This window comes from Gavia stellata, chromosome Z, assembly GCF_030936135.1.
Source record: "Gavia stellata isolate bGavSte3 chromosome Z, bGavSte3.hap2, whole genome shotgun sequence".
Classification (NCBI taxonomy): domain Eukaryota; kingdom Metazoa; phylum Chordata; class Aves; order Gaviiformes; family Gaviidae; genus Gavia; species Gavia stellata.
In genome coordinates this window covers 65,248,475-65,273,593 of record NC_082637.1, presented here as the reverse complement: position 1 = coordinate 65,273,593, position 25,119 = coordinate 65,248,475, and the positions used below count along the sequence as shown (strand labels likewise).

General features: G+C 38.9%; 1 protein-coding gene across 1 annotated transcript in view; it reads right to left on the bottom strand.

The window, feature by feature from the left end:
* The window catches only part of CAMK4 (calcium/calmodulin dependent protein kinase IV), a 172,024-nt gene that overhangs the window by 39,112 nt on the left and 107,793 nt on the right, over positions 1-25,119 (bottom strand). Inside the window, exon 5 of the mRNA XM_059834185.1 lies at positions 16,311-16,383. Coding sequence (XP_059690168.1) covers positions 16,311-16,383 — 73 coding nt within the window. The remainder of the gene's footprint in view (positions 1-16,310; positions 16,384-25,119) is intronic.

Below are 25,119 nucleotides of genomic sequence, written 5' to 3'. Positions count from 1 at the left end.
ATATCCATCAAATTGAAAACTGACAGAAAGCTATGAACCAGTCCATCATTTTTCACTATTTACATACACTGATCTGTATTTCATGTGGAAAAAACAATTCTAAGAAACAATAAAAAGAAAAGATCACAACAGAAAAAAAAGTCCAGGAAGAACAGTAAGTGAAAGGTAACACAGAAATTAATAATTTACTTTCAAAAAGCCACCCATTCTGTGTAACAGTTTAACTACATCATATTGAGTACATCAAACCTGAACTATTGAGTACATCAAACTCATTTCTTTTGACTGGTTTGTCCTTCTAGACAACCACACATACAAAATTATTGCAGGTAGTCATGCTTGCACAGAAAACCAGATAAATCCTTCAAAATAGTGACATCATCTCTTACTTGTTAAGAGTGTTTTGTCTAAAACTATGTTGTTCTTATCAACAAAACTCAGCTTGTGTTCACCCATTTGATTTACCAACGGATAAGTGAACAACAGAATCCATAATTTACAAAATAAATATTGCCAAGACTTGAATTTCTGAATGGATGCTGAATCATTGCCCACTCTTTCAAATGTATTTCAACTCTCTTGGTGAAGATGGACCTCTGTTTTACATTTCTCCCTCATCAGTTTTGCCACAGAATCCTTACATTCAAACAAGGGAACAGGCAACAGTAAATCGATCCCTCACAACCTATGTGTCTCATTCCAGATGGGTTACAAGCAGCATGAAGAGTTATGCTGTGTTGTTAGACGGAACTGTAGCCTTTTTTCGTTCTCTCACGTGAATGCAGCTGCTGTGGTTTGCTGCATTTGAACAGCATACACATGGCATTCATTACAGATGCACTGAAAGCAGCCTGCTGTGCTGCAACACCCAAGATGGTTCATCACGATAGAGATAATTTTAACTGCTGGAGTACCAGCTAACACTCACGTGAGCTACAGCAGCCCATTCTCCTGTTCTTCTGCTCTCTGCAAAAACCCAAAGCTGAGTATAGAGTACACAGTATCACTGTGCTGCATTGTTTGGAGCATGGGATTTGGGGAAAACATCCAATGTGGAGGGGAATCACCCCTCCAGGAATCTCCGCAGAGAAGTCAAAGATGCTGGCAGACCCCAGCCGTGCGCATCTGCACTGGCATCCGCACAGGCAGGGGAAGGATGGGAACCTCTCTCTGCTGCTGCATGGTGGCAGCAGCACCCCTGCAAACCCGAGGCAGAAGCAGCGGCTGAGTGGTGGAAGCACCTCTCCGAGGGGATTTTGGTGGCTTGCCACGAAACGACTGTCAGTTCACATCAGGCGGGGAGCTGCGGTGCTTTGGCTGCCTGCGGTAGTGAACCAGCATTTGTCTACTTGTTGTTCCTCCTGACTTTGGATTTCCAGTGAGAAGTGAAGTCAGAGGCAGGATCTCAGAAGCAGAAACAAGGACTGAGATGAAGACAGTAGGGGAGGGAAACCCTATTCCCACAGATCTGCTCTTCAGGACACTAGCAGCATCATATTTATGACTTCTAGCCTTTCTTTTTTGAGGAAGGAGGTGTAAGGAGTCTGTCTGCTCCCTCCCACTAAAAATTTTTCAGCCTATTGACTAATTTCAACTACATTTTACATTAAACTAACACCTTTGAGATTTTACCAACCACCTCTCTCCCTAGGTTGAAAAAATCAGGCAGCCAGGAAGAGAAAAGAGATCTTTTTATTCCTGTCACCAAGGGAAAGACTACAAGAAAAGATGCACCTTCATTAGACATCTGAGTGTTCATGTGATGCTCAAATTAAAGACGCTTCAATGAAGCATACTTGCAGGAAGAGAGAATTCTTATTTATGAGAGACGTGGAGCTGTTAAGTTTCTAGTTTGTGAGTTTGTTCAATTATTCGTCCTTCCAGACAATCACACGTGCAAACTTATTCTAGGGTGTTGTATCTGCACAGAAAACCATGCTGAATTTTTTGTTAGCAACAATGTTCTGTAATACATCTTATCACATCATAATGGAGTTCTAGTTTAAATCTTGATTTTTAAATGAAGGATATAATTATAAGGCTTTAAAAGTGAGAAAGCTTTTTATTGCATGCCTTTCAAAGTTCTTTATAGCAACGTAGAAACATGCATCAACGTGCCACATCATAGAAAGATACAAGAACATCTGTGAAGCAGGCACAGTCGGATGCAGAAAAAAGACAAACTTGCAGCCCTGATAGTTTATGATACCTAGCTCTACAATTGCTAAATCTTGCACACTAAAGTAAAGTCCAGAATTACCATATTTTACTACCATAAAGTATGATAATACTTTGTAGATGGGAAACCACAGTGGTACAACAAAGTAATTTTAAAATCCAAGCAATACAAGATGTGTACGTTTACTTCCTGACAGCATACTGATTTTCTGCTATTGCTGCTTATCAGATGGACTCAGCTGAGCAGGGTATTTGGAAAAGCACATTCCAATAATGAAATATACTGTTTGTTTACATTGCAGCTGCTGCCCATCATTACTATTATACAAGAACTTGTGTCAGAAAATCCACCAAAACCCCCACATCCAGCACTGTTCACCAAACAATCAAATTTCTCAGTGCCCAGAAATCGAACTACCATTGGCTGTGCACTACTTTCAAGGCACCATGTAATAAATCTGGAAGGCCTATGCTCCTGAAAAAGCCCCTGATCACCCATTACCTGAATCAAGAAGACACCCTGGTTCTTGCATATATCCTCTCTTTTCTAGCTCGTGAAGTAACATGCACCGTCATGCACTCCAAATCTACTGGAGTGATAAGCATGAAGTGGCATTGACTCCTGAAAACACCAGCTTCATTATTCACCTTTGCTAGAGTTTGGATCTTCAGACACAGGAGTCTATGAAAACATCAAGTGCAAAGAAGGGGTGTGTGTAATTTAAAGCAAAGACACTCCCTGGTTTTGTTGATAGTAATTAAGAAACATTAAAAACAGAGGTAAGAAAGTTCAGAAAGCAAGTTGCACGTGCCAGCAAACTAGTATGAAAACATAATGTAAAACCAGTCACACAGAGACATAAAAAGTATCAGGAAAGAGCAAATGAAAAAGGAGAAAACCAGACTCATAACAAGTTCCAAAATATCCACAGTTGTTGGCTTTTCAGAGGATCAGTAAGGCATCTCGAGGGAATAAGTAAGGAATCTTGTTTCACTCCTGCTGTCAGGACCACAGAAATGTAGCCACTTATCTGAAACAATGACTGATGAATTATTACAAATCCTGTTTAAGAGTCATCAATGTCAGTCAATCTGAGGTCATGCCACCCCTGGCATGTCACGGATCTCCTCCAAAGACGGCAGAAATTCTTTTAACATTTCTTTGAATCACAAGCACAGAGATTTGGGTAAGTTTCCATATTACCTAATGAAAAAATGTAATTTTGTAAATAGCCATTTTGCCGAGAGCCTGCTATCTAGTCAGTCCAGTACTATGAAATTGGAGACTAAAAATCACTCAAGGCTATAATAGTACTCTTGAGCAATTTTTTTGCAAATGTCTTTCATTTCACAGGTTCGCTTGCAATTTACCTCTGAACAATCAACGTATTTTTATCCTTACCATGATTACTGAGGCAGGAACAGCAAGACACAGGGAGACAAGCCTGTCCTCACTTAGGTCTGCAGGCATGGCAGGCTTGAGAGACAGAAAAACACAGCCCTGTGGATGGGGAGAGGTGAAGAGAGGGGCCTCCTTAGGCTTCAGCAAATCTTTTTGGGCATAAAGCACTGACTTCTGCAAGGGCGCTGCTATTCTGCACCTGTTCCTTGGGGAAGCAATTTTCTGCCTGGTAGCATACTGCAGGGACTGGGGCTGCTCCTGTCCTCTGATGTCTGCGCAGGGGACTGTGGGGAGGCTTCTTGTACGCAGATGTATTCAGGCCCTTCTCACTACACTGAATTCTCTAAAAGTCATTAAACCTCAAACCTTAGAAAAGTTTTAGGGAATTTAATGTAACATTTAACTAGATGCCTTTGAGCCCTTAGAGAAATAAACAATGAAGTATCTGTCCACACAGCTATCACTTTACCAAGGTTGCATGGTTTGCATGAAGAGCAGTAGTTACTGGTGACACTCTAGCAGTGCCAGTTAGCATTTCTCCTCTACCTATTCATGCATAGCTGGGTGGTTTTCTACTTTAATATTTCCCCTTGGGCAATTTCTGAGGCAAGACCTCCTCAGTCTCCATTGGGATTTGCCATGAACCCTTCTTGACCCTTTCTGTAGCATATAACTTTCTACACAGTATGTGAGGCTTTCAGGATACTTCAGAAGCTTCTCCAGCTCACAGGCCTTCAGAGCCCTGCCAGGCTCCTATAATGACATGTGTATTTTGTAGATACAGACCATACACTATTTACATTCCATAGGGACAGATATTTGGATGCCATGCCCCTGCATGACAGTCTGCACAATATGTGCAATAAAAATCATAATTAAAAGAGTATTAGCAGGCTAAAGTCTGAGATAAAGGCAGTCTTCTTCCTTTACTTGTGCTTTATTAATTGTTAACAGTGTGCTCGGTAACATACAGAAGAGAAATGGGTGGCTCTCTAAAGCCAAGCCTCAGACTCATGCCCAGTGTTGGCACAGAGCTTGTTTCCTGTGCCAGGCCATTCCTTCTCTTGGAGAATGCCTGTTCCCGATGGGAACCCACTTAAGGGGATGGCCAGGCCATCGCCAAACAATGCCCCAAAGATCAGTTAATCAGGCAGATAGATCCATCCTTTGGTCAGCACTCTCCTCACACAATATTTTCAACAACCTGTCTTATAAATGAAGGTACAGGCAAATTGCCCATCTGCTTGAGATGAATTGGGAACAGGTCAAATCCTTGAGTCCTTAATCAGTTCTTAGACAACTTCCCTGTAAATGTCAGTCTCTTGGAATAAGAATCAACTGCAGGCGCTGGCTCAAAACCAGCAGCATTTGGCACTTCGTTTGTGGTGTGTTATGAGTTAAAACAAGAGCTAATTAATCACTTTCATTGGTATTTCCAAATATTTTTCAAAATTAATACTGTAGTAACTTGTTTCCAAAATGAGAGGACACCTTACTTAGATGAAAGCATAGTTTAAGATAGTAACAACTTAGCAAATATGACCCTGACTTTTTGCTGCACTGGACATTAACTGTAATACAGTAGATCTGCAGCATGATCATTAGTGTTTGTTCCATTTCCTCTATTAGAGGTAATAGCAAATACAATACCCTCATTTCCTTATTGCTGATGGCAGCATTGCCAGACTCTTTTGACTGTAAATCTTATTTTCTCTGTGTGCTGCAAAAAGAGGTTTGCACTCAGCTTAAAACAGGTCTCCAAAAATGTTTTTCACAAAATAATTCGGAATCAAGGTACTGATAAATCAGGCTGGTGTGATAATAAAACCCACTCTATTTCCCTTCCAACAATTTAAATACCTCATTAACAAGAAAAATTAGTTTTAAATCTGTTTACAACAAACAAGAGAAACAAATGAATGTAGGCTAGCAAAATGATGAAGCTACTCATTCAAAATGCCCTCACCCTCTGAACAGATTATCCTATGTATGAAACCATTACTTAACATTGCTTCAGAAATAGTGTATTTAGGACACAAATGCATTCCTCTCCCAGGCAGTGCCAGCACTTCAATAGGTTTCCTACATAACATGACAGTTCACCTACTTGCTTATTTGTTCTTGACAGCAATGTGCTAGAAACGTGTCCCTGAGACACTCATGAAGCCCTTGTTAAAATGTTGTCACCAAATGGAAGAGAAGGCTGAGATGATCTCCCAGCTTCCATGGAGTCATCTCTGTACATGATGTGTTAAATCACCCCCCTCCGAGAAGATTCACCTTTAAGACTCACAAACAAATTTTGAAGAAATAAACACTTTGTGCCTGTAATACATCAAATGGCAATTATTTTAATTAAATAAACAATGCCTTAGGATGGATACTGTTACTTATCCCTACAAGTCATTAAGTTGTTTGCCATGTCCCTGGCAATACTTCCAGTTTCAAGTTTCAGATTCAAGGGAAGAATGTCTATAATTGCCCTGCAAAACATAGCTTGATATCAGTCCAACCATTGGTCCTGCCTGCCTTCACTGACTGCGAATATAAGAAGGTATATGCAAGCGAACAAAAAGAGTCTCCCCTCATTTCATTGCTCCTCTCTGTCTGATATCCTCCCTTGACAGATAGGGATTATTATGTATATGAGGCATGGTTTTTAATTGAAGTCCTTTTTAGAAATATTGTTAGAACTTCTTTATTCTGCAATCGACTACAATCGCTGTTAAAGTGGGTGTTTATGCTATTTCAGGAGGCTAAAAGCAAGATCACATCAGACAGTATATGCTTCTCATTATGAAGACTAATCTCCATATTTTTTCTCATGCTGTGATTTGCCTACACAAATATAATTCTAATTTTATAAGTATAAATGTTTATAAATAGTAAAATTATAATCATATCCCTTCTCTTCCCTTGCTGTAACTTCAAGTGCATTGTAAAACACTTTGCAATAAGTGATGCCTATAGTAGGACCCTGTTTAGTCACTGCCTCTTACCTTCCTTCAGGACAAGACCTCACAGGGAATTCAGCATACCTGTTAATTATCCAAACTTTGTTAAATCAGTTAGTACAACCAGTGTATCTGCTGTGACATTCACAGAATCACAGAATCACAGAATCACTACAGTTGGAAATGACCTGTAAGATCATCAAGTCCAACCATCAACTAACACCACCATGCCCATTAAACCGTGTCCTGCAATGCCTCGTCTGCACATTCCTTAAACACCTCCAATGACGGTGACTCCACCATTTCCCTGGGCAGCCTGTTCCAGTGTTTCATCGCTCTCTCAGTAAAGAAATTTTTCCTAATATCCAGCCTGAACCTTCCCTGGTGCAACTTGAGGCCATTTCCTCTTGTCCTGTATTAATTTGTGTAACAAAGAAATGTTACTCTGAGACTTTTTGAAAGTTGCTTCACCTACATATCCATCTTCAGGCCAAGCATTTCGTCGTAACTCATGAAGTACAACTGTTGTATACATAGTAATCATTATGACTACTGTTGCATTGAGTAAAATATAGTAAGTATATATAATTTAGTCACATCCACACAATTAGCTTAATAGAAGTAGATAAAACTGCCATTATGGAGGCTTATATATTAGAATATATCCTTCAGGACATCTGTCTGATCTACAGTCAATCATATACAAGTTAAAAGTGACTTGTCTACTAGGTAAGCTGCTTTGAAGCTAAAAAAAGATGCAATACAAAAGAAAGCAATTCTGCTGTGTTGCTTTTTTAACTGAGTGAGATAGTTGGAAACATATCATATATTGATATGTGTGGATGCAGGGAAGAGAGGAAATCTGGCGTGTTGCATGCGACAGAGAAAAGGCAGGCAGCCCACTGGAGAAAACACTTTTGGGCTCTGCCTTGATGGGAAGCAGAGACAGATGCATAGGCTGCAAAACTGGCCAGCAGGACTAATGTGGGACCTGCCTGCTCTCCTTCCCTTCTGCCTCCAACAGCCTTATAGAATAATCAGGACTCACAAAATAACATGCATGACATCAATTTTCATGTACTTTGCCTAGAAAATATAACTGTGCAACTATGCAGTTATGTTCTTGGCTATAGGGAAACCGCTTGGGTGAAGTGAAGTTTATTATCATTTCCTAGGTCAGAGATATGTACAAAGTTTTAAGTGCTGTATTAATTTTTATCTTCAGAAAACAAAATATATTTCAACTAAGCAAAAGAAAATATCAAAGAATAGTAATAATTTCAATGCTTTAATAGATGTCAGAGCCCAATTTGTAATTAGAGCTTTACATCTATTTTAGTAAATTTATTTTACTAAAAAGCAGATGTTCTTAGTATAATTTTTAAATTGCTCTTAGATTTTAGTATGGCATGCTTGCATATCATGTACATATGGAAATCTCTTATCCCCTTAAACATAATTCCAGCTAGGCATTTAACTGGAAAAGGATAAAAGCATATATCTGATTTCTGTACAACTCTGCAGAGATTCATATGCACAACTTGTGCAAGGCTTATCATCACAAGCCATGCAGATGTCCTTAATGTGAAATTTCTGACATTAGCAATTTGTAAACAAAGAAAATATTTTACAAAAATCCAGTTCTATAAGTATTCTGCTAGGAGTGATCATAGCTGAAGATTTTAGCTACAGGAAGTAATGGAACATGATGAATGAGTGCACAAACACTGCTGCAGTTAATGTTCAGGTGGTAGATCTTCAACTCTTGAGCTAAATAGATTCAAAATATTTGGCATCTAACCTAATTCTTACAATTAAAAAATCAGTATTCTCCTGTATTTCTGTGTCAATGACTGAGTATTAAGAAGAGGACTCTTTTTTCCTGTAAATAAAGTGCAAAGTAGCAGTAAAAGATGTCAACAGAAGGAGGGGGCTTGGAAAATGTTGGATGCCTTGTTACTTCAGGCCACATTTCTGAAATGACCAGAATTTTTAACGGATACTAGATATCTTGCTAAATTTCTTTATAGGGATGGTTCCACTATCCTCAGTTCCTATTGACCAGTTTGGTACTGTGGGAATATTCCAGAATTTTTTTTTGTAATTCTCCAGTAAATGTCACTTTCACATTTGAGTAAAATGAATTATATTTAGCTAACATCAACAAACTCTGCGTATGTCCAGTCGTATCAATGTCTTATCATTCACTAATATTTTCTAAAAATTGAGCTTCCTTAACATTAATAAAAAGTTAGCTTTTTAAAAAAACTTTTAGAGAAACACAGCAGAACTTGAATATATAGTAATTTGAATGCTATGGTAGTTTGCTACAGTTATCTTTAATATAAAGTCATTTGCCCCTAAAAACCCTGGAACAGAACGAATACCAAAAGACTCCCTATATGTAGGGGAATTTTTAAATTTAGGATTCCATTAAACCCACTGACCCACTGGGTCCTATGTAGTTGCATTAGCCATATGACATGCTCACAAGAAGGACCAAATACTAATAAAAACATAGAAAGTTACACAGAAAACTCTTAACATGTCCCCGTGCAGACTTCCAAAACAAGACCATAGAAGGCCAATGGAGTACCCCTCAGAAGACATTTTTGAAAAAACATGATGGAACCTATTATGGATTGCTGGACCTATCTGCTCCTTTTTCTTCACAAGTTACACCCCTACCACAAAATGGAAAACAGCTCAAGTCTGAGTGCACTTGGGTGTTTACACAGCACTCGTGAATTCCGAAGATTAAAAGCTACCATGTTCTTCACCACTTCACTACTGAACACTGTAAAGCAAGCACAAGTCCTAACCATTGAATGCTTTTTCAAAAAGCCTTTCCCCTGGTATTTACTTTGAACAGGACAGGAGCCAACAGTGTTATGAAATTACTATTGCTTCTTGGATGACGAGCACACGGCAATGTCAACACTACAGCTACCGCAAGCCATCCCTGCAAGCCAGGCTGAGTACATGGCTGGTCACACAGAAGAGCCTGTTTTCCTCTTTATCCTTCTCAACATGCCAAGAGAAAATATCGCCCAGTCACAAAGGGTAAAAAGGGTATTTTGTTTTGGTTTTGTCTTACTCTTCAAGGTGACAGGACACCAAAGGAGGACAGCTCCACTTGGAAAAGGTTTTTCTCCTTTTCATGTGGTTCAAGGAAGTTCAAAGATTTTTGTCTCCCAGTCCTTTTCCCAAGAACAGGAGGATTATCTGAAATACCAGCAGCTAACACTAACAGCTGCTATGAAGAAGCCCAGAAACATGCACAGTTTTGTACCTATTCTTCTGCTCTTCCTTCAAGGACCACAGTTTTAGGAGACTAAACAGACAGATAGGGAGTTCACTGAACAAGGCTTGGTGATAGAAGGACATCGGAGAGCAAAGACTGCTGCTGGGTAAAGTTATGTTAGTAGGAGTTTTCCAGTCACAGTTGCTGAATTGAGAGCAAACTAGCTGGCAAAGATGAAGACCACATTACAAAAACTGGTCAGGAGACAGGGTGTCCATTCCAGCCCCATTCAAGACCTCATGGACATTAAAGCACTCTATAATCACATCTGTGTGTCCTCCACCTGCAGCCCATTTGACATGACTGAAGTGCAGAACCACCCAACACATTACATGATGAAACATAAAACTAACAAAACCCAACAGCAAATACACAGGGAGAAATCTGGCAGGCAAAATAATATACCCACTCAGTCAGTCTTCAGGGATAATATAACTGATAATCTTATAAGGAAAATGTATACTAAGGACTTTGTGTTTGTGTTTCATCCATTAAAAAAAGGCACCAAACACCCCAAGATCTGCTTTGCTACAAAAATCAGAATGAACCAGACAGCTCATGAATGTCTTGGGCCACCAGCACTAACTGCTCTGAACTACTCCCAGCTCAGGGACACAGCTATCAACATCACATCTCCCTGAAGGTTCAAGTTCAGTTTCTGTGAGCAATCCTTACCTCCCAGGCAAGCTTAAGGGTAACAGTGCTCCACGCCACCTAGGTGACAGGCGATAGCTGAAGAATTAGCACAAAGGAAGAAAACTGATTCAGCATCTAGTTTTTCTATGTTGTGTTTTTCCCTGCATGAATTACCATAAAAGTAATACAGACTTTCTCCTGCATATTGACAACCTTTTTTTTCTAAAAAAGAAAAGAAACACAAGCGTCCTCATTATATACCTCCCCCATTACATTGCAAACAGTGCTTTTAACTGCAGATAGCTGCTGTGCCTCTTTTGAATTCAGTATTCATCTGCCTCTTCTTCCAAAACTTTGCCATGCAAATTTCCCAAAATGAAGAGTGCGCCAGAGTGCAAGTGTTAAACCTGTAAACCAACAGTCTCTGTGCTTTTCTTCCTGTTCCTGTTGGCAGGTTAGGAGGAGAATGGCAAAATGGACCGTGCTGTCAGAGAACATGATATGACATCATAATCCTTAGCACAGAATTGCAGCTGGAACCGCAAATTCCTTCTTGTCTTACAGTATCAAGCATTGGTCCTTTTACTAACAATGGAATCTGTCCTAAATCTGCAAGTTACTGAAATACCACTTTTGAGCAAATATTCTGAAAATTTGACAAAATTTTACATTTCCCCTTCCTTCCCCACCACAAAAGCAGACGTTCCTGGGTTTTGGTAGCTTTAGATCAGAACAACTCTGAACAACTCTAACCGTATCCTGAACGACATTTATGCCAGGAACAGACTCAAAAAACCACTCCCTACTGCCAGAGGGAGAATGGAAAACGTTCAGGATTCATCAGGGAATGGGCAGATATCTGAAGATGCAAATGCATCCTCTATTAAAATGGAAATCTTTCGCAAGATCTTCTAAAGAGAGGAAGTCAATGTTCTTCAATATGTACAATCATGCATAAGATTCGTCCTCTTACACACAGTAATCCCGAATTTTGTTACTATTTTGCACAGGTCTTTATCCTGTGTTGCAATACCTAGGTGTCCCTGTCATTCTCTTCTGTGGAATTTAACTTAATTTTCTACAGAATTGAGCCCCAGGTTTCTTCCCTATTTGTCTCAATACTCTTATTCTTCTTAGAATGAGTGTGCCTTTTTAGGCCTAGCTAAGTATATCTTGATAATATAACACAATTGCCTTGTTCAAAATTTCAGAATTCTGTGACATTTATACCTTGGTTAAGTTCACCTCGTAGCTGGTGGCTGTAACTACAATCCATTGGTCGCCTCTATCTCCAGCAAGCACTAACTCAGTGATTGTATAGAAAAAATGAAAACTTTTCTTAATCTTTATCTAATGTTCACTTTTCTTTGACTGCTAAAACCTCCAAATATTTTAATCCATTCTCTTGGGTCTCAGCCAGTCTTTTAAAAGTCTGATTACCTCATTTGGTCTAAGCTCTAATTGTTAGACACACCAGTGCCTCAGGGTCTGTAAAATATACTTGCAAGCTGCACATTTGCGGTAGGTTCTTACCTAATATCATACAGCTCATTATCAGACAGATCAAAGTTCACTGAAATGAATAGAAACCTTTAATCTAGATTTTCACTCTCAAACCTGCAAGTGGCTAAGCGCCTTCAGTCTTTACAATCACAGCTGAGAATTCAGGGTGCTCCCTGTGAATTTAAGCTGACGAGGAACTGAATAGAAGTGCAGGCATACAATGAAGCTTGAAATGGTAGGAAATTGAAATAAAAATAGAAAGGAAAATGGAAGGGGTCCCACATATAGCTTCAGGATAATGTTCCTATCTAGACAAGATAATGACCAGTCATAAGAAAACAACCTATTATAAAACGTGATGGGAAATTAACTTAGAGGCTGCTGGATGAGTTCAAAACTACATACAGAAGGTATGCTAGTAACTACCCTAATTGAAAAAGTAAACTGTTAAAAAAAATTTCAAATTTAAATATAGTTAAAAGAGTAATTTAAACCTCAAGCAGAAACCTATCACTTTGACACTAATGCAGAGTGGGCAAGAAGGAACACGGTTTATTTTTAGTGACAAATATAAGATTTTGGAAGCACACATTAAAAAAAATCAGTGTAATTTTCTTAAGTTTGACAAGCTAAAGAGTAGACGTCTTTTACAGAAAGTGTGTAAGTGTCTTTTTCTGACCAATATTTCAATGATAATTTGAATTCCATAATATCAATAACTCATTCTGCAAGTCAGGCAGTGAAGATCTGGCTTCATGACATCTGTGTGCGGAAATTCATTAATTACACAAAATAGAAAAACTGCTACCAGAATAAGCATGCAAGAAAACCACACTGTATACAACTGATCCTCTGAGAAGAAGAGAAAGGACGATGATGTGCCAAGAGACACTGCTCTCAGACGCATTCTTTCTCAGGAATGAAATTCACCCTGCTCTGAGATGTCAGGTAGCAACAAAACCTCCCTACGTGTTCTGAACAGCACAGCAAAAGAGCTAAAAAGATGAATGCTATGAATGCTGGTTTGCCCTAGTTTTGTACAAGCCTTTTATCTTATGAGTGAAGCTATGTCCCAGCTGGAAGAACAATAGAAGAATAATGGAAAAGGCAATGGTGCGAAAGAGAAAAATAACGGTAATTTGTTCCCACTAAGGGCAAATACAGTCATGGACTGGGAACACCGGATCAGATGTAACCAGCAGAAAGAAAAATCATGGAAGAGGGCAAAAGGGATGCAGTGGTCTTCAAAACAATACCGTTTTGTTATTTTCTCTGTTCTTGGGAGGACAGATATCTGATATATTTACACTGGTTTGTGACCAGGAAGATTAAGATTCATTTTCTGTGTGCTACTCTGACTGCTTGCTTAATTCTTGGTAAGCCAGTTGGAGCTAGGCTTACAGGTACTCAGATATTACAAGCCACAGATATACCTAGAAGCTTTATGGGATTCTTTTTTTTTTTTAAAGCCCATTTGGTTTAACAATTTCAAAAGGAATTGAACAAAAATGCTTAGGTGCTTTTAAAATCCCACTTTACACTTTTGATTAAATGATTAAATGCTTTAGAAGTGTCTCGAAAAAACCTTTGCTAAATGAAGATATAATACCTCCTCATGTCAATGATCCACTGTGAGGACAGATCCATTACTACAGTAACAGCCCTTAACAAGGGATTTATAAAACAAGTAGATAGACTAGTTCAAGAGACTTCAGCAAAGGGAAGGCTGAATGCTTCTCTTCCTAAAAGCAATATCTAAAAATTGTAGAGGTCAAAATGCCTACCTGGTGCCAGGAGTGTATTCGTTGGCATGGTCCATTGAGCGGATTGTACAATTATTTGGTTTTAAGAATGATCTATGGATATATTTCCTTTTAGTTGGGAAATATACTCTGCTGCAGCAGTGTTTTCCAGTTTCTAACAATAACTCCCATTCTGCTCACAAATGCCATTCTGTCAAGTTTATATTCCCAATCTATCACAGTATTTCAGCTGGGCTGCAAAGATCCCAAGTTGGGAACTGCCACTTCCACAGCTTTCCAGCCTTGGCTTAGATATTCAGTGTCAGCTGTAGAAGCGAAAGTCAATACAGTCCATCTTAGCTAGGGATCTAGTACAAGGATCTATAAAAATCCAAATTATTGCATGCTCATATAAAGGTCAGCTTTTTAGCTTTTGTACATCACTGTTCCATTGATTTCAACCAAGTTATTACAATTCATAGAAGCTGAGGATCTTCATATGGTTCTTCGCTTTTAAAATAAACAGCTGAAACACCTTCTGAAACATCTTTCAGCAAAACTCAATCACCATTTTTGCAGAAGAATGGTAAATAATGTAGAACCATCTTAACTAGGACACTTCCATTGGCAGAAAAAATTGGTCATAAAATAATAATCTGACCCAATTTTAAGAAGTTTATACAAATGCATTATGCTGTGCACTAAACTCAAATACATAATTTAGATCACTTTGGATGAGAGTGATTCAGTAAGCATCAGATCAGTCAGAAAGTAGCATGAAGTGAACATGATGGTCTTGCAGTATGTCTGGTTACTGCAGTAAACACCAGTTCTCACATCTTATTTAGTGTGAACAAGCTTACAAATAATACCAACCCATGATTTATAGGAGTTTTTCACAACGGGATATTTCGTTACCATCCCAGGTAAATATGCCCAAGTGGGCCTGTTCCTTCTGAGTAATTGCATTACTGCTGTAACCACATTAACTTTTCCTCACCTCTAGATACCTTCCACAGAGGTCAATCATCACCACCAGTCCTATCCTGAGGACAGCTCTTTGGACACTGCATCTCTGTGGATGATCTGTACAGATCCTGCCTCACCATTACCACCCTTCAAAAGAGCCCTTCAGGCTGACCTCTCTTTTTTCCGTATGATCAAGAGCTGTTTTTTTGTTTGAAAAGTCTGCCAGTCTGGAAATACACCCAAGGTCAGTCATGTCCCATCTGCACTATTTGCACATCTCTGAGCACTTGTGTCTGCTCCAAGATCTTCACAGTCTTTCTGCTACCTGGCTGCTTCACCCCAAACATCTGCTGCAGACAACCACACAGTGCCACTGGATAAAATCCAAAATATCTCCTGCTGACTGTGAAGCCAGACTGCCAGGCACAGGAGAAAGCAAAATCTTTAGCATCTATCTCCCCTTAGGCCTTGCTAACATCTTAGCTTCACAAAGTAAAAATGCCTCTATATTACTATTTGTCTGAAATTCTGAGTGTACCAACTGCACTGTTTTTTCTTGTCCAACATGTCCCCTCTCTTCTGCACTGGAAGTGATCAGTGCTAGCATATAGACATTTGACATATTAATTTCTTAAGTACTTTGCCAGAATCTGACTGCTGGTTTGGGGAACATCTGGTATGAAATCAGATGGAAGAGCTACAAGTGACTGAGAACTATGGATAATGTATGGAAAGAGTGTATGTACCCACTAGAAACCTTTATATTCTTGTCTCAAAAGTATTTATACATTTCTCTAAGCGATAGAATGTGAAATAGTACAAAAATTCAAATGTCTGAAAAACACACAAAATACAGAGGAAGGTGTATTAGAAACTGCACAAACTACTGGCATCAAACTTTATTCTGATCTCTCAATATATTACTGTCTTTCTGTGTATGTACCTGCAATCTGAAGATCAGGGAGAATTGATTTTTGGTTAGATATGTTGTAACCTACACTATCCACTTTCCCAGCAGTCCATGCTTCCTTGCAATGAGCTCTGTTTGCATAAATGCTCCTGCATAGTGGCAAAAACTGTGATGGATCACCTTCAGGCAACAACTGCAAATAAGTGTAACTATTTTCATGGCAATATTCTGCAGGAGTCTTCGACTCAAATTGTAACTCTTTACACCAGCTAACATGTTCAGCCAATCTACTATCCTTTTAAGTTGAGAGGAAAAGTAATGCATTTGCTTTTGTTTAATGTTCTAAATAAATTACTGTGACATACTCTGCAAAAAATGAACTAGAGACTACACAAGTGCCAGTGATTTCAAATTACTTTTAAGGCTAAAACGATCCGTGCTGAACTCCACAGGTTTTTGAGATTGGACAGAGCACTCACTCCACTGTAACAGATGACTTAGAGCATTAAATGCATTGCTCTTTGCCATCCAAAGTCACTTCTTGCCCTTCAAAGTGCCACTACCTTAAAAAAAATCAATACAGAATTAATTATAGTAGGGAACTTGTGTGGACTGTCTCCAGTGAACTCTACTTCTTTCACACATAAGTATTTATTGAGCCATTATAGGTGAAAGATTAGGTGCTGAGCATATGATGCTAGATAATACTCACAGCAACTGCCTCCAGGATTTGTTTAACAGCATCAGCTGCATCTCGTTCACTGTAGTAACCCTTTTCCACAATCCTACAGAAAAAGCAACAAGAGAAATTGTATTCAGGATTACTTATTAAGGTAAAAGCTTCTTTTGAAAAATGAGCTAGAAAACAATGAAATTTAAATACAGCCAGGACTCTGGAGGGCCCCCTAAAGAATAGAAACAGCCCTTTTGCAATTCAGGTTACCTTTTATTCCCAGTTAAATGGAAAAATAGAGGTAAAATATCAACTAGGTAAGGAGCTCACAATATATACACATTCAGTTGAAAGGTTTTGGAATTTTCTAAAACCCAGGGAATCTGAATTACTCTCCAATAAAACTAGGTATCCTTTAGGAGCTGCTTTTCACTTTTACATTTAACTTGAGCTTCCCCCATCCCCCTTATTTATTTATTTATTTAGTTATTAAACAAAAGCATTGTGCTATGCACACACAGATCTGAATTATTCAAGAGAAAGGGTTGGTGTAAACATTTACTAGCTTCAAATTATCCCTCAAGTATAACGGGCTGAACAATTGTCTTTTTTCCCCCATCAGTAGAAAATTGGGAGCTCTGTAGTCAAAGAAACATGGTTTCATTACAACTAAAACTGCTGGGTTTTTTCTTCTTAATGTAAATAGCCAGTATGCTATTTTTATTTTGTATAGATGACATGTGATAGCTTGATTTTGTAAATGTGCTGACCGTGTGCACCTTACGGTGAGTTCAGCAATATTTATGAGTTCTGAAGATCCTCAAAACACGGTTTTCTTTCTCCCTTTGCTTTTACATCAGTTCAATCTTGTAAAAACAAACAAAAACCCAATGGTCTTCATTAGTAATGTTATCTCCCTGGAACCTTACCATGATAAAAACATTAAGAAAGAAAATACTTTTCTGTGTTAAGGTGTGTTCTGAAGCGGTGTATATCAACATTTTGTATTGTATCCTGCAAAGAAATGGCAGCAAGGGTTAATGCAGATTTCTGGGTTGGCCTCCCAAAGCCCAGCTGTGCTACTGCAACTCTTCTAGAACACCAGCAGTGGCACAGGGTCCGGGGGCTGACTCAGGATTTGCATTGCATGTTCTCCAAGAACTGCCATTACAGAATGAAACATTATATAAATGCACAGTTCAGTTAAACAGAGTCAGCAGAAGATACAGATTTGCACAATGGCGTATAAGAAGTTAATAAAAGAAAGATCTATCATTAACATGTACCAATGCTCCATTTAAAAAACCCAACAGTCTTTTTAGTGTTGTATCTAACTACATACAGTATTTGTGAACTACAATAATTCTCCGTCAGAGAGTTACCTTAAAGGTCAGATCTTTAACCTGATGCTTTGATTTTTTACCATATACATTTTTCAAAGCCCAAGAAAACACAGACAGATGCTGTCTAGAACCAGAAGCTGTGGTGCCTATTACACATTTCATAAAATGATCTCCTGCAAGCACACAAGCCAGTTTTGCAAAACAATGCCCTAAAATCCCCATGAAGCAGGAGAGCAAGAAGCCTGTAACGTCTGAAGACAAAAGCCACCGGAAAGACCTTTTGCCTCAGGGTCCAGAAACAGACTCTGCTTGTGACAAGAAGGGTATACTCCTTTCTCCCCACTTTCCCTGTTTTCCAGTATCTTTTTACCACTTCTCTGAAATACCAGACTCATATTGAGCTACTTTCAATGCAACTCCTTACAGCTTTACGAAAGCTGACAGGAAAGGTGTTGACTAATGTACATATGAAAAGCATTATTACATACTCATTAGAAGATATAAATATAGTATAGACCTTTGTATACTGTATATATTATTTATATATATATACATACATATATATATCTCTCTCTTCCCCCAAATATACTAGTTTGGCTTCCTCCTTATTTTTAATTCAAATAAAGTATTTAGTGTCAGCTAGCAAGTTCCTGTCTTTAGCATCCATAAGCATTTCTGAGAATACAGACCTTGCCCCCATCCCCCATCCCCTTCCCTGCTGGTATTTTGGGTGCTAACTTTCTCCTCCCACCATGGCACAAGAAGCATGTTAAAACACTCTCCTTGTTTTACAGGATTCCATGTATTAAAGACATTCACATAATCATTCTGTTAAGCTTACAATCTTTAGTAGGGCATGGGAGATGGTAACAAAATTTCAAATTTGGTCACAAGGTAGTAAAACCAAAAATTCTGCTGTGCTAGTTTGACCCTCTGCTTTCAAACTGCCACAGATTTTGGAATATATTCCACAATGCACTGCAGGAAAAAGACAGGCATCACGGGGCTGCTGCTGGGGAAGTGCTGCACATAAGCTGAGCTGTCAGGAGAGTGCTGGGTTTAATTACACCATTGCTCAGGCATACGTCCCCTGGGAACGGGCCACCCTGCCCATGCCTTGACTCCAACAGCTGCAGAATGACCTTGTGCACCTGACCCTAGAAACACATGAGGCAGAAGGTTTTAAAGCTTCAACAGGATTTGAAATTCTCTGATTTTCCAACACATGTGATCAGAGAAATATGCAGCTATACAGTTACAATTCAATTTACATTTCTCCCTTCATCCAACAAATTTCTAATTTTACAGTCTGGTAACCCACTATTTGTTATATCCTTTCTTTTTCAAACAGATAAACCTGGGGAGAAAAAAAAAAAAAAGACATCTCTTAAATGCAGCCAACTTCTTTGTGTTTTCCTCCACTCAACAAAATCAAAGAAAAGATGAGGTTCTTAGCTTCCTGTCAATGCCTGACCAATGCAGGAAAGAAAACCACCAATTACTTGATGCCTGGAAACAAGAGAGATCAAAGAGATGCTCAAGACTGCCCTTCTGATCACAGCATGTGGAAGACCAGCTCACCCTGACTTAGACAACTATATGTTGGTACGGACAGGATACTGCTCTCATTATTTACATTAAACACATAACAGAAACAGCATGCAGACACTGAAGATGAAGACATTGTGAACATACACTTTACAGTAAATAAATGCAACAAAGTGTGGGCTTATATTTCAGGAGAGCAATAAAAAACAACTGTAGAATTACTGTGCAATGCACATGACTCATCCACTGATGTTACATGTGAATAACATGCACCGGCAAGCCAATTTCAGCTTATGTCACATGCAGTTAACTTTCTAGTTTTTCAGAAGTCTAGAATCCAGACTTACTGAGAATACAAACCTAATTATTAATTAATAATAATCTAGCAAGTTGAAAACGTAATCTTCTGTAACAGCAATAAATGAAAAAAAGACATACTTCTTGCTAAAGATGAAAATTTATTTCTAAGGGCACGCTGCTTTGAAACTAAAACATGGTCATTAGACAGTAAGGAAGAGTACTGAACAAAGATTATCCTGTAGTTTAGGTCCTGTAATAATGCTGGGGGACCATTTGCATAGCTATTTTTTGCATCATCCCTGCGATAATTTACATAAGACAAATGGTAGATGTGCCAGCTTGCTTTATTATAACAACACTCCTACCTAAGACCAATGAAGCTTCTTTACAAGGATTTTTCAATTTCAGCCTGCAGATTAACAATGACTCACTGCCCTTTTTTCCATAACGGAAAGGAAACGTGCAGAAATGTCTTATTTTGTTATTACGGAAGCAAAAACAATTATTTATCCCTAGTTTACAGAATTATCTTTAAGAAAAGCATGGATGAAGAAAGAATAAACCTTCGTTGAGAGAACAGAACGAAAGGAAAAGTAACAATAAAGAACTAATTAAATAGTCTCTTTGATATGCAAATGAAAGACCCAGGTAGGCCAACAGAGTGCTGGAGAGAAAAACTGGGAGGAAGACAGCAGGGAATCCAGAAGAAGGGATACAGAAATGCTTAAAGTAAAAGGAAAAAAATAAAAGCTTGGAAAACCACTGATTTTGGTGTTGCAAACATCCAGAAAATTGAAGCCAGTGCTTCAAATTGAAGTTGACATTCTAGAGCAAGCAAAAATGCAATGTTGATTAAATAATTCATATTCTATTAAATTCTATTTATATAGAATAATTCTATTAGTAGAATTCTATTATATAGAATAATTCTAATAATTCTATTATATAGAATTAATAATTCTATTAAATTCTATTTATATATCTAAATTATATTAAATTCTATTCATATTCATATTAAATAATTCATATTCTAATCACATTTGTGAAGAATCACCTTTTCATGCTTGCGTGTACACGTTTATTGAAATATGTCGATTCAATTGTTTACACTTATACACAACCAGACACACATCTAATAGAGTAAGTACTGATGGAGACCAAGCTACAGGTCTCCTAAAACACCACCTGATTTAATCTTGTCTTTCCAAGCACATGTGAACACATTTGAGACAAATCTGCCTCCTTCTACAAAGAGAAGCCGGGAAGTGTTTCTCAAAATGCCCTCCTCACTCCTGTTTCCCACTACCGCTGGAGATGGAGACGCCCCTTGGGAACAGCCCCGCTCCCCATGGTGCGGTGGTGCACCCCTGCTTGCCTGCCTGCAGGGTCCAGTCACGCAGCAGAGCTCACCCCACCATACTGCCCGACCCAAAGACCACGGCCACCACACCAAAACAATGATAACATCCTCTCAGCTGCTGCTGAAGCTCAGAGGTGGAAAAGCCTTGTGCTGTCAGGTAACGGAGCTACAAAAAATTTAGGACCCTTCACTTCACACCAGCCAGCAAGCCTGTGGAAATGGTATCATGTATTTCTTGTGATCCATGCTCTCTTACACACAGTAGGTAGTTGAAATTTGGCAGCTTCCACATGATCGTCAAGCACATGTATGCATTCAAGTGTTTAATAATTTGCAGTAATTCTTGCTGGCTTCCATCCAGCCTTTCTAGCATTTCTGTTCCTTCTGAGTACTGCAAGTTTTCTGGCAATATAAATCCTTTAGTTTTGCAGATGGTTTTCAGTGTAGCCTCTGGACATCCACTGTGTCACTCTACCATAGAAGTGCAACATTCCCTGTGTTGCTTATAATGTTTCCGTTATGTACATCTTCATCAGAGTCTACATAAGCAGAAGCATAAATTCTTACCAGCATTCACCGTAATTCTGCAGCCTGCAGTATAATTTGAGAAGACCGTGCACTGGATTTTACTCCTTTTGGGACAGTCTTCTTAGGACTTGGTACAATGCTTTAATTGATCACATCTGTATGAAGTTACTGAAAGCAATGGGATATCACAGTAAAGGGAAGTAGGTAGTGGCCACACTTGCTCTGCAGAAACTTTATTACTGGTAGGAAAAAAATAAAAGGAAGATCACAGTCCTGCTAAACTAAACACACTCGATCTGAAAATCAATGAGGAAAGAGATGGGGAATCCTGTCATGTCATTTTAGAATCAATTTTCAGAGCAGTATTAAAATTATATTGATATACAATTTTACGGTTGACTAGTATACATGTATCTGGGGATTAATGATAAGCATGTTATGCAACAAGTGGAAACAATCAATCTCCTACAAAAACCAAACAAGTGAACATTTCATTACAGAAGGAAAGGACTAGGCTTTGGGTTTGATTTTTCAATGAGTAACAAAACAGAGAGCTAGATCTTTCCAAGTCCAGCATGAGAAACAGCTGTTTGTACAGCTGCAGTGGTAAAAAAAGGAATCAAAAATACCCAGCAAACCGCTTTGAACAAGCAGAGGACTCATCCAATGCCAGAGGATGCTGGACTGGGATGGTCACTGATGGCACACACCTCTTCATGCAAAACTGCCAGTGCCTTAAATTCTTGGTCAGCACCGGCCGCTGGCCTGGCAGTGAGACCTCTCGGCTAAGAGCGAGGAAAGGCGGTAAGTCCTTTCCGGGCAGCGCAGCCTGCAGAGCCACTCCAAGCCTTGCACTGTAACAACTCCTGAAACTTGTAATGGAGAGCGCCAGGGGGTGGAATAAGCAACATGAAAGAGGAACCAAATAGTACAAGAAATGGGTACTTTACCAGCTCCCTGACTCTGAAACCAAACTCTTTCTCTCTTGTTTTTCTTGGGTATGGGAATCCAGTGCAATGACTATTCTGCAACTTTAAATGAAAGCTGTTCTCGTGACTCCTTGTGATGAAGAAAATTTGAAATCTTACCCACTTCAACAAACTTAGTTTTTCCTCCCCCACACTCTAAATTGACTAGTTCTTCTATTCTTAGCTTTACTTCCCTGTTTCCCTCCTACACGAGCCACCCTACCCATCCTCCAGCCTTGCCTGACATCTGAGCAGGTAAAGTCTGTTTCTTGCTTCCCTTACCTTACATTGGTAAGTGCACTTAGTTTTACGCTAATAAATCTAAACATTTACTCTAAAATTTGCAATATTTAGCCATCATTTAATATTGCTACTATAAATTCTATTTCTCCACACTGTGGAGCTGGCTGCCTTTCAGTATTAGGTGAATCTAGAAATATAAAATGTAGCTTGCAAAAGGCCTGCTAAATCAATTCAGCCATCCAAAACTTTAACATTTTTTATCACTTTATTGGTTCCCAGCATTACTTCCCTTTCTTTCTTCAAGCTATGTCTGTATTGGCTTTTTAGCTAATTCTTTATAAATATTGCAATATCAGAAAAATCCACTGCTGTTTTTAGGGTCATTTTCATTCTGCTTCTAGCTGGCTTTTATCCAAAACTCTGGTACCACATCTCACCTGTGGGCTGCATCCTGTTACATCACGTACAGTCTCAGGCAAGACACTGGCCTATATAAACACAACATCTGTTCCAATGCCAGTATGGCACGGCAATTTTTAAAAATATTTGGTTCTATATAACAAATGTGAATTTATCTTAAATTCTTTGGTTGTCATGGAGATTTTTTCTGTACATATTCACTTAATTCTTAAGTAAATTCTTGTATTTCATTAATGTGAAATTAAAGGATTTCTACAAGGTAAAGTGAGAGGAAAATTAGCAAAACAGGAAAAGAAAATGACATCACTCTATTCAACAGCAAAAAGGTTTCCACAAGGAACACCTTCTCAATGAGTGATTCACAGACCTCTTGGCTCATACCTGTACTGAGGTGAATTCAATTCCTTGTTGCTTTGATGCATTTGTTTAGTTAAAAAGTAAGGTTTCTCTCTAAATATTTATGTATTTTCCATACTACAACATTGAAGAGTAATAAATCTAAAAAAGGAGCTCTGATTCAGTTTGCTGATTCTCCCTTATTTTACAACCATTTTCATAATTTAGAGCAGACTAGCTGTCACTGTCACTAATGACTCAAACTGCCTGCCCACGATCTGAAGAAGGATAATGGGAAATACAGAACTGGGTTTGGATCTGACTCCAAGTCAAACAAACTAGATGTTTTTCTTCAACACCTTGTTTAGAAATGAAATGCAGCATTGCAGTCATTCAGAAAAACTATTTTCCCTCCATCATTATTAAGAAAGAGGCAGTTTCTGATAAACATGGCATGCAGGAGAATTTAGAGAAAGATTCCGTATTTCTTATATCTCATAGTAGGTTTTTTTTCCCCTTTTCAACTTTCTTTCTCCTTCCTACTCAGCATTTCTATAGCACCCACAGAACTAGAAAGATCTTGTAGGAAAATCAGGAATTATACATTAAAAGCCTGGTGGCCAATAAACGGCCACACCTTCAAAAGCAGCAATCACCCAGATGTCTGCAGTGAAATTAGCAAGAACAGTTTAGTGCACATTTTTTCAAAACGACAGGTTCATCTTTCAGGATCTTAATTTCAGCAGACTTTTTAAAAAATTATAGTCTTTGTTTCTAGAGGTTGTGAAACCACAGTGCGCATAAACTAGCAGCTCAAACTTCTCTCTCAAAGAAAAGTTTCTGTGTTACTGACTGTGTGAGGCAATGCGACAAGCTGAATTATTTCAGCATTTCACAGCTCCTCTTTGGTGAGCAACAGGGAGGGGGCAAAGGGAAGGATCACTGGCAGCTTGTAAAGGAGGCAGTGGCCTGGGGAGGGGGAAAGAGCAGCACTGAAGGCACTGATGAAGCCAACCCGCCAAGTGAGGCTTCCACTGGATATCTTTCTCTAGCTAAGAACACCACGTTATAAGAAAGACGTGGGAATGTGGAGGGAAGTTCAATGGACAGTAATTGAGATGTAGAAAATGTGACCAGGGACAAAAGATTGCAGGGACTGCGAATATATAGTCTTCTGCAGTCCTCCACTGTGTGAGAGCTGGCTATAAAGAAGAAAGTAATCACCTTTTCTATACCTGCTGGGGACAAGGCAAACAGATATTGGGCAAATTCGCAGAAAGAAAGTTTCTCCTAATATTGAAGCCGAATCTAATTACCAGGCTGGAGAGTGACTGGAATAGCCTACATAAGAAGATTACAGAGGTGTTAAAGAAACAAATACCAAACCCCTGGACCCCCAAGGATGGTTGAAGGATACTGCCTGAGTTCAGGTGAACATCCTGCCCGTGCCAGCCCTCCATGCCAAACCAGCACAGCTGTAACTGCCTTGGTATTTTAAACACATTGCCCCAGAGCTCGCTCAGGCACACAGCTTACTTCCCAGTAACAGTGAAACAAAGAGCCATCGAATTCTGATATTGGGCACTGCTTGCATAACATACATTGTGCTTATATTCCTCTATGTCACAATTAGCAAGAGTATTCACATTATCATTACCCATTTCAGGATTATTTCAGGTTCACCTGTTCCAGTCCTCCTTTGGTGGCCTGCAGTGTATGGATGTGTGATACATTGCTTACTTCAGCGGCTAAAGTTCAGCATTGAACTGAGAAGTACATTATCTGAAAAAGATTTGCTTTCC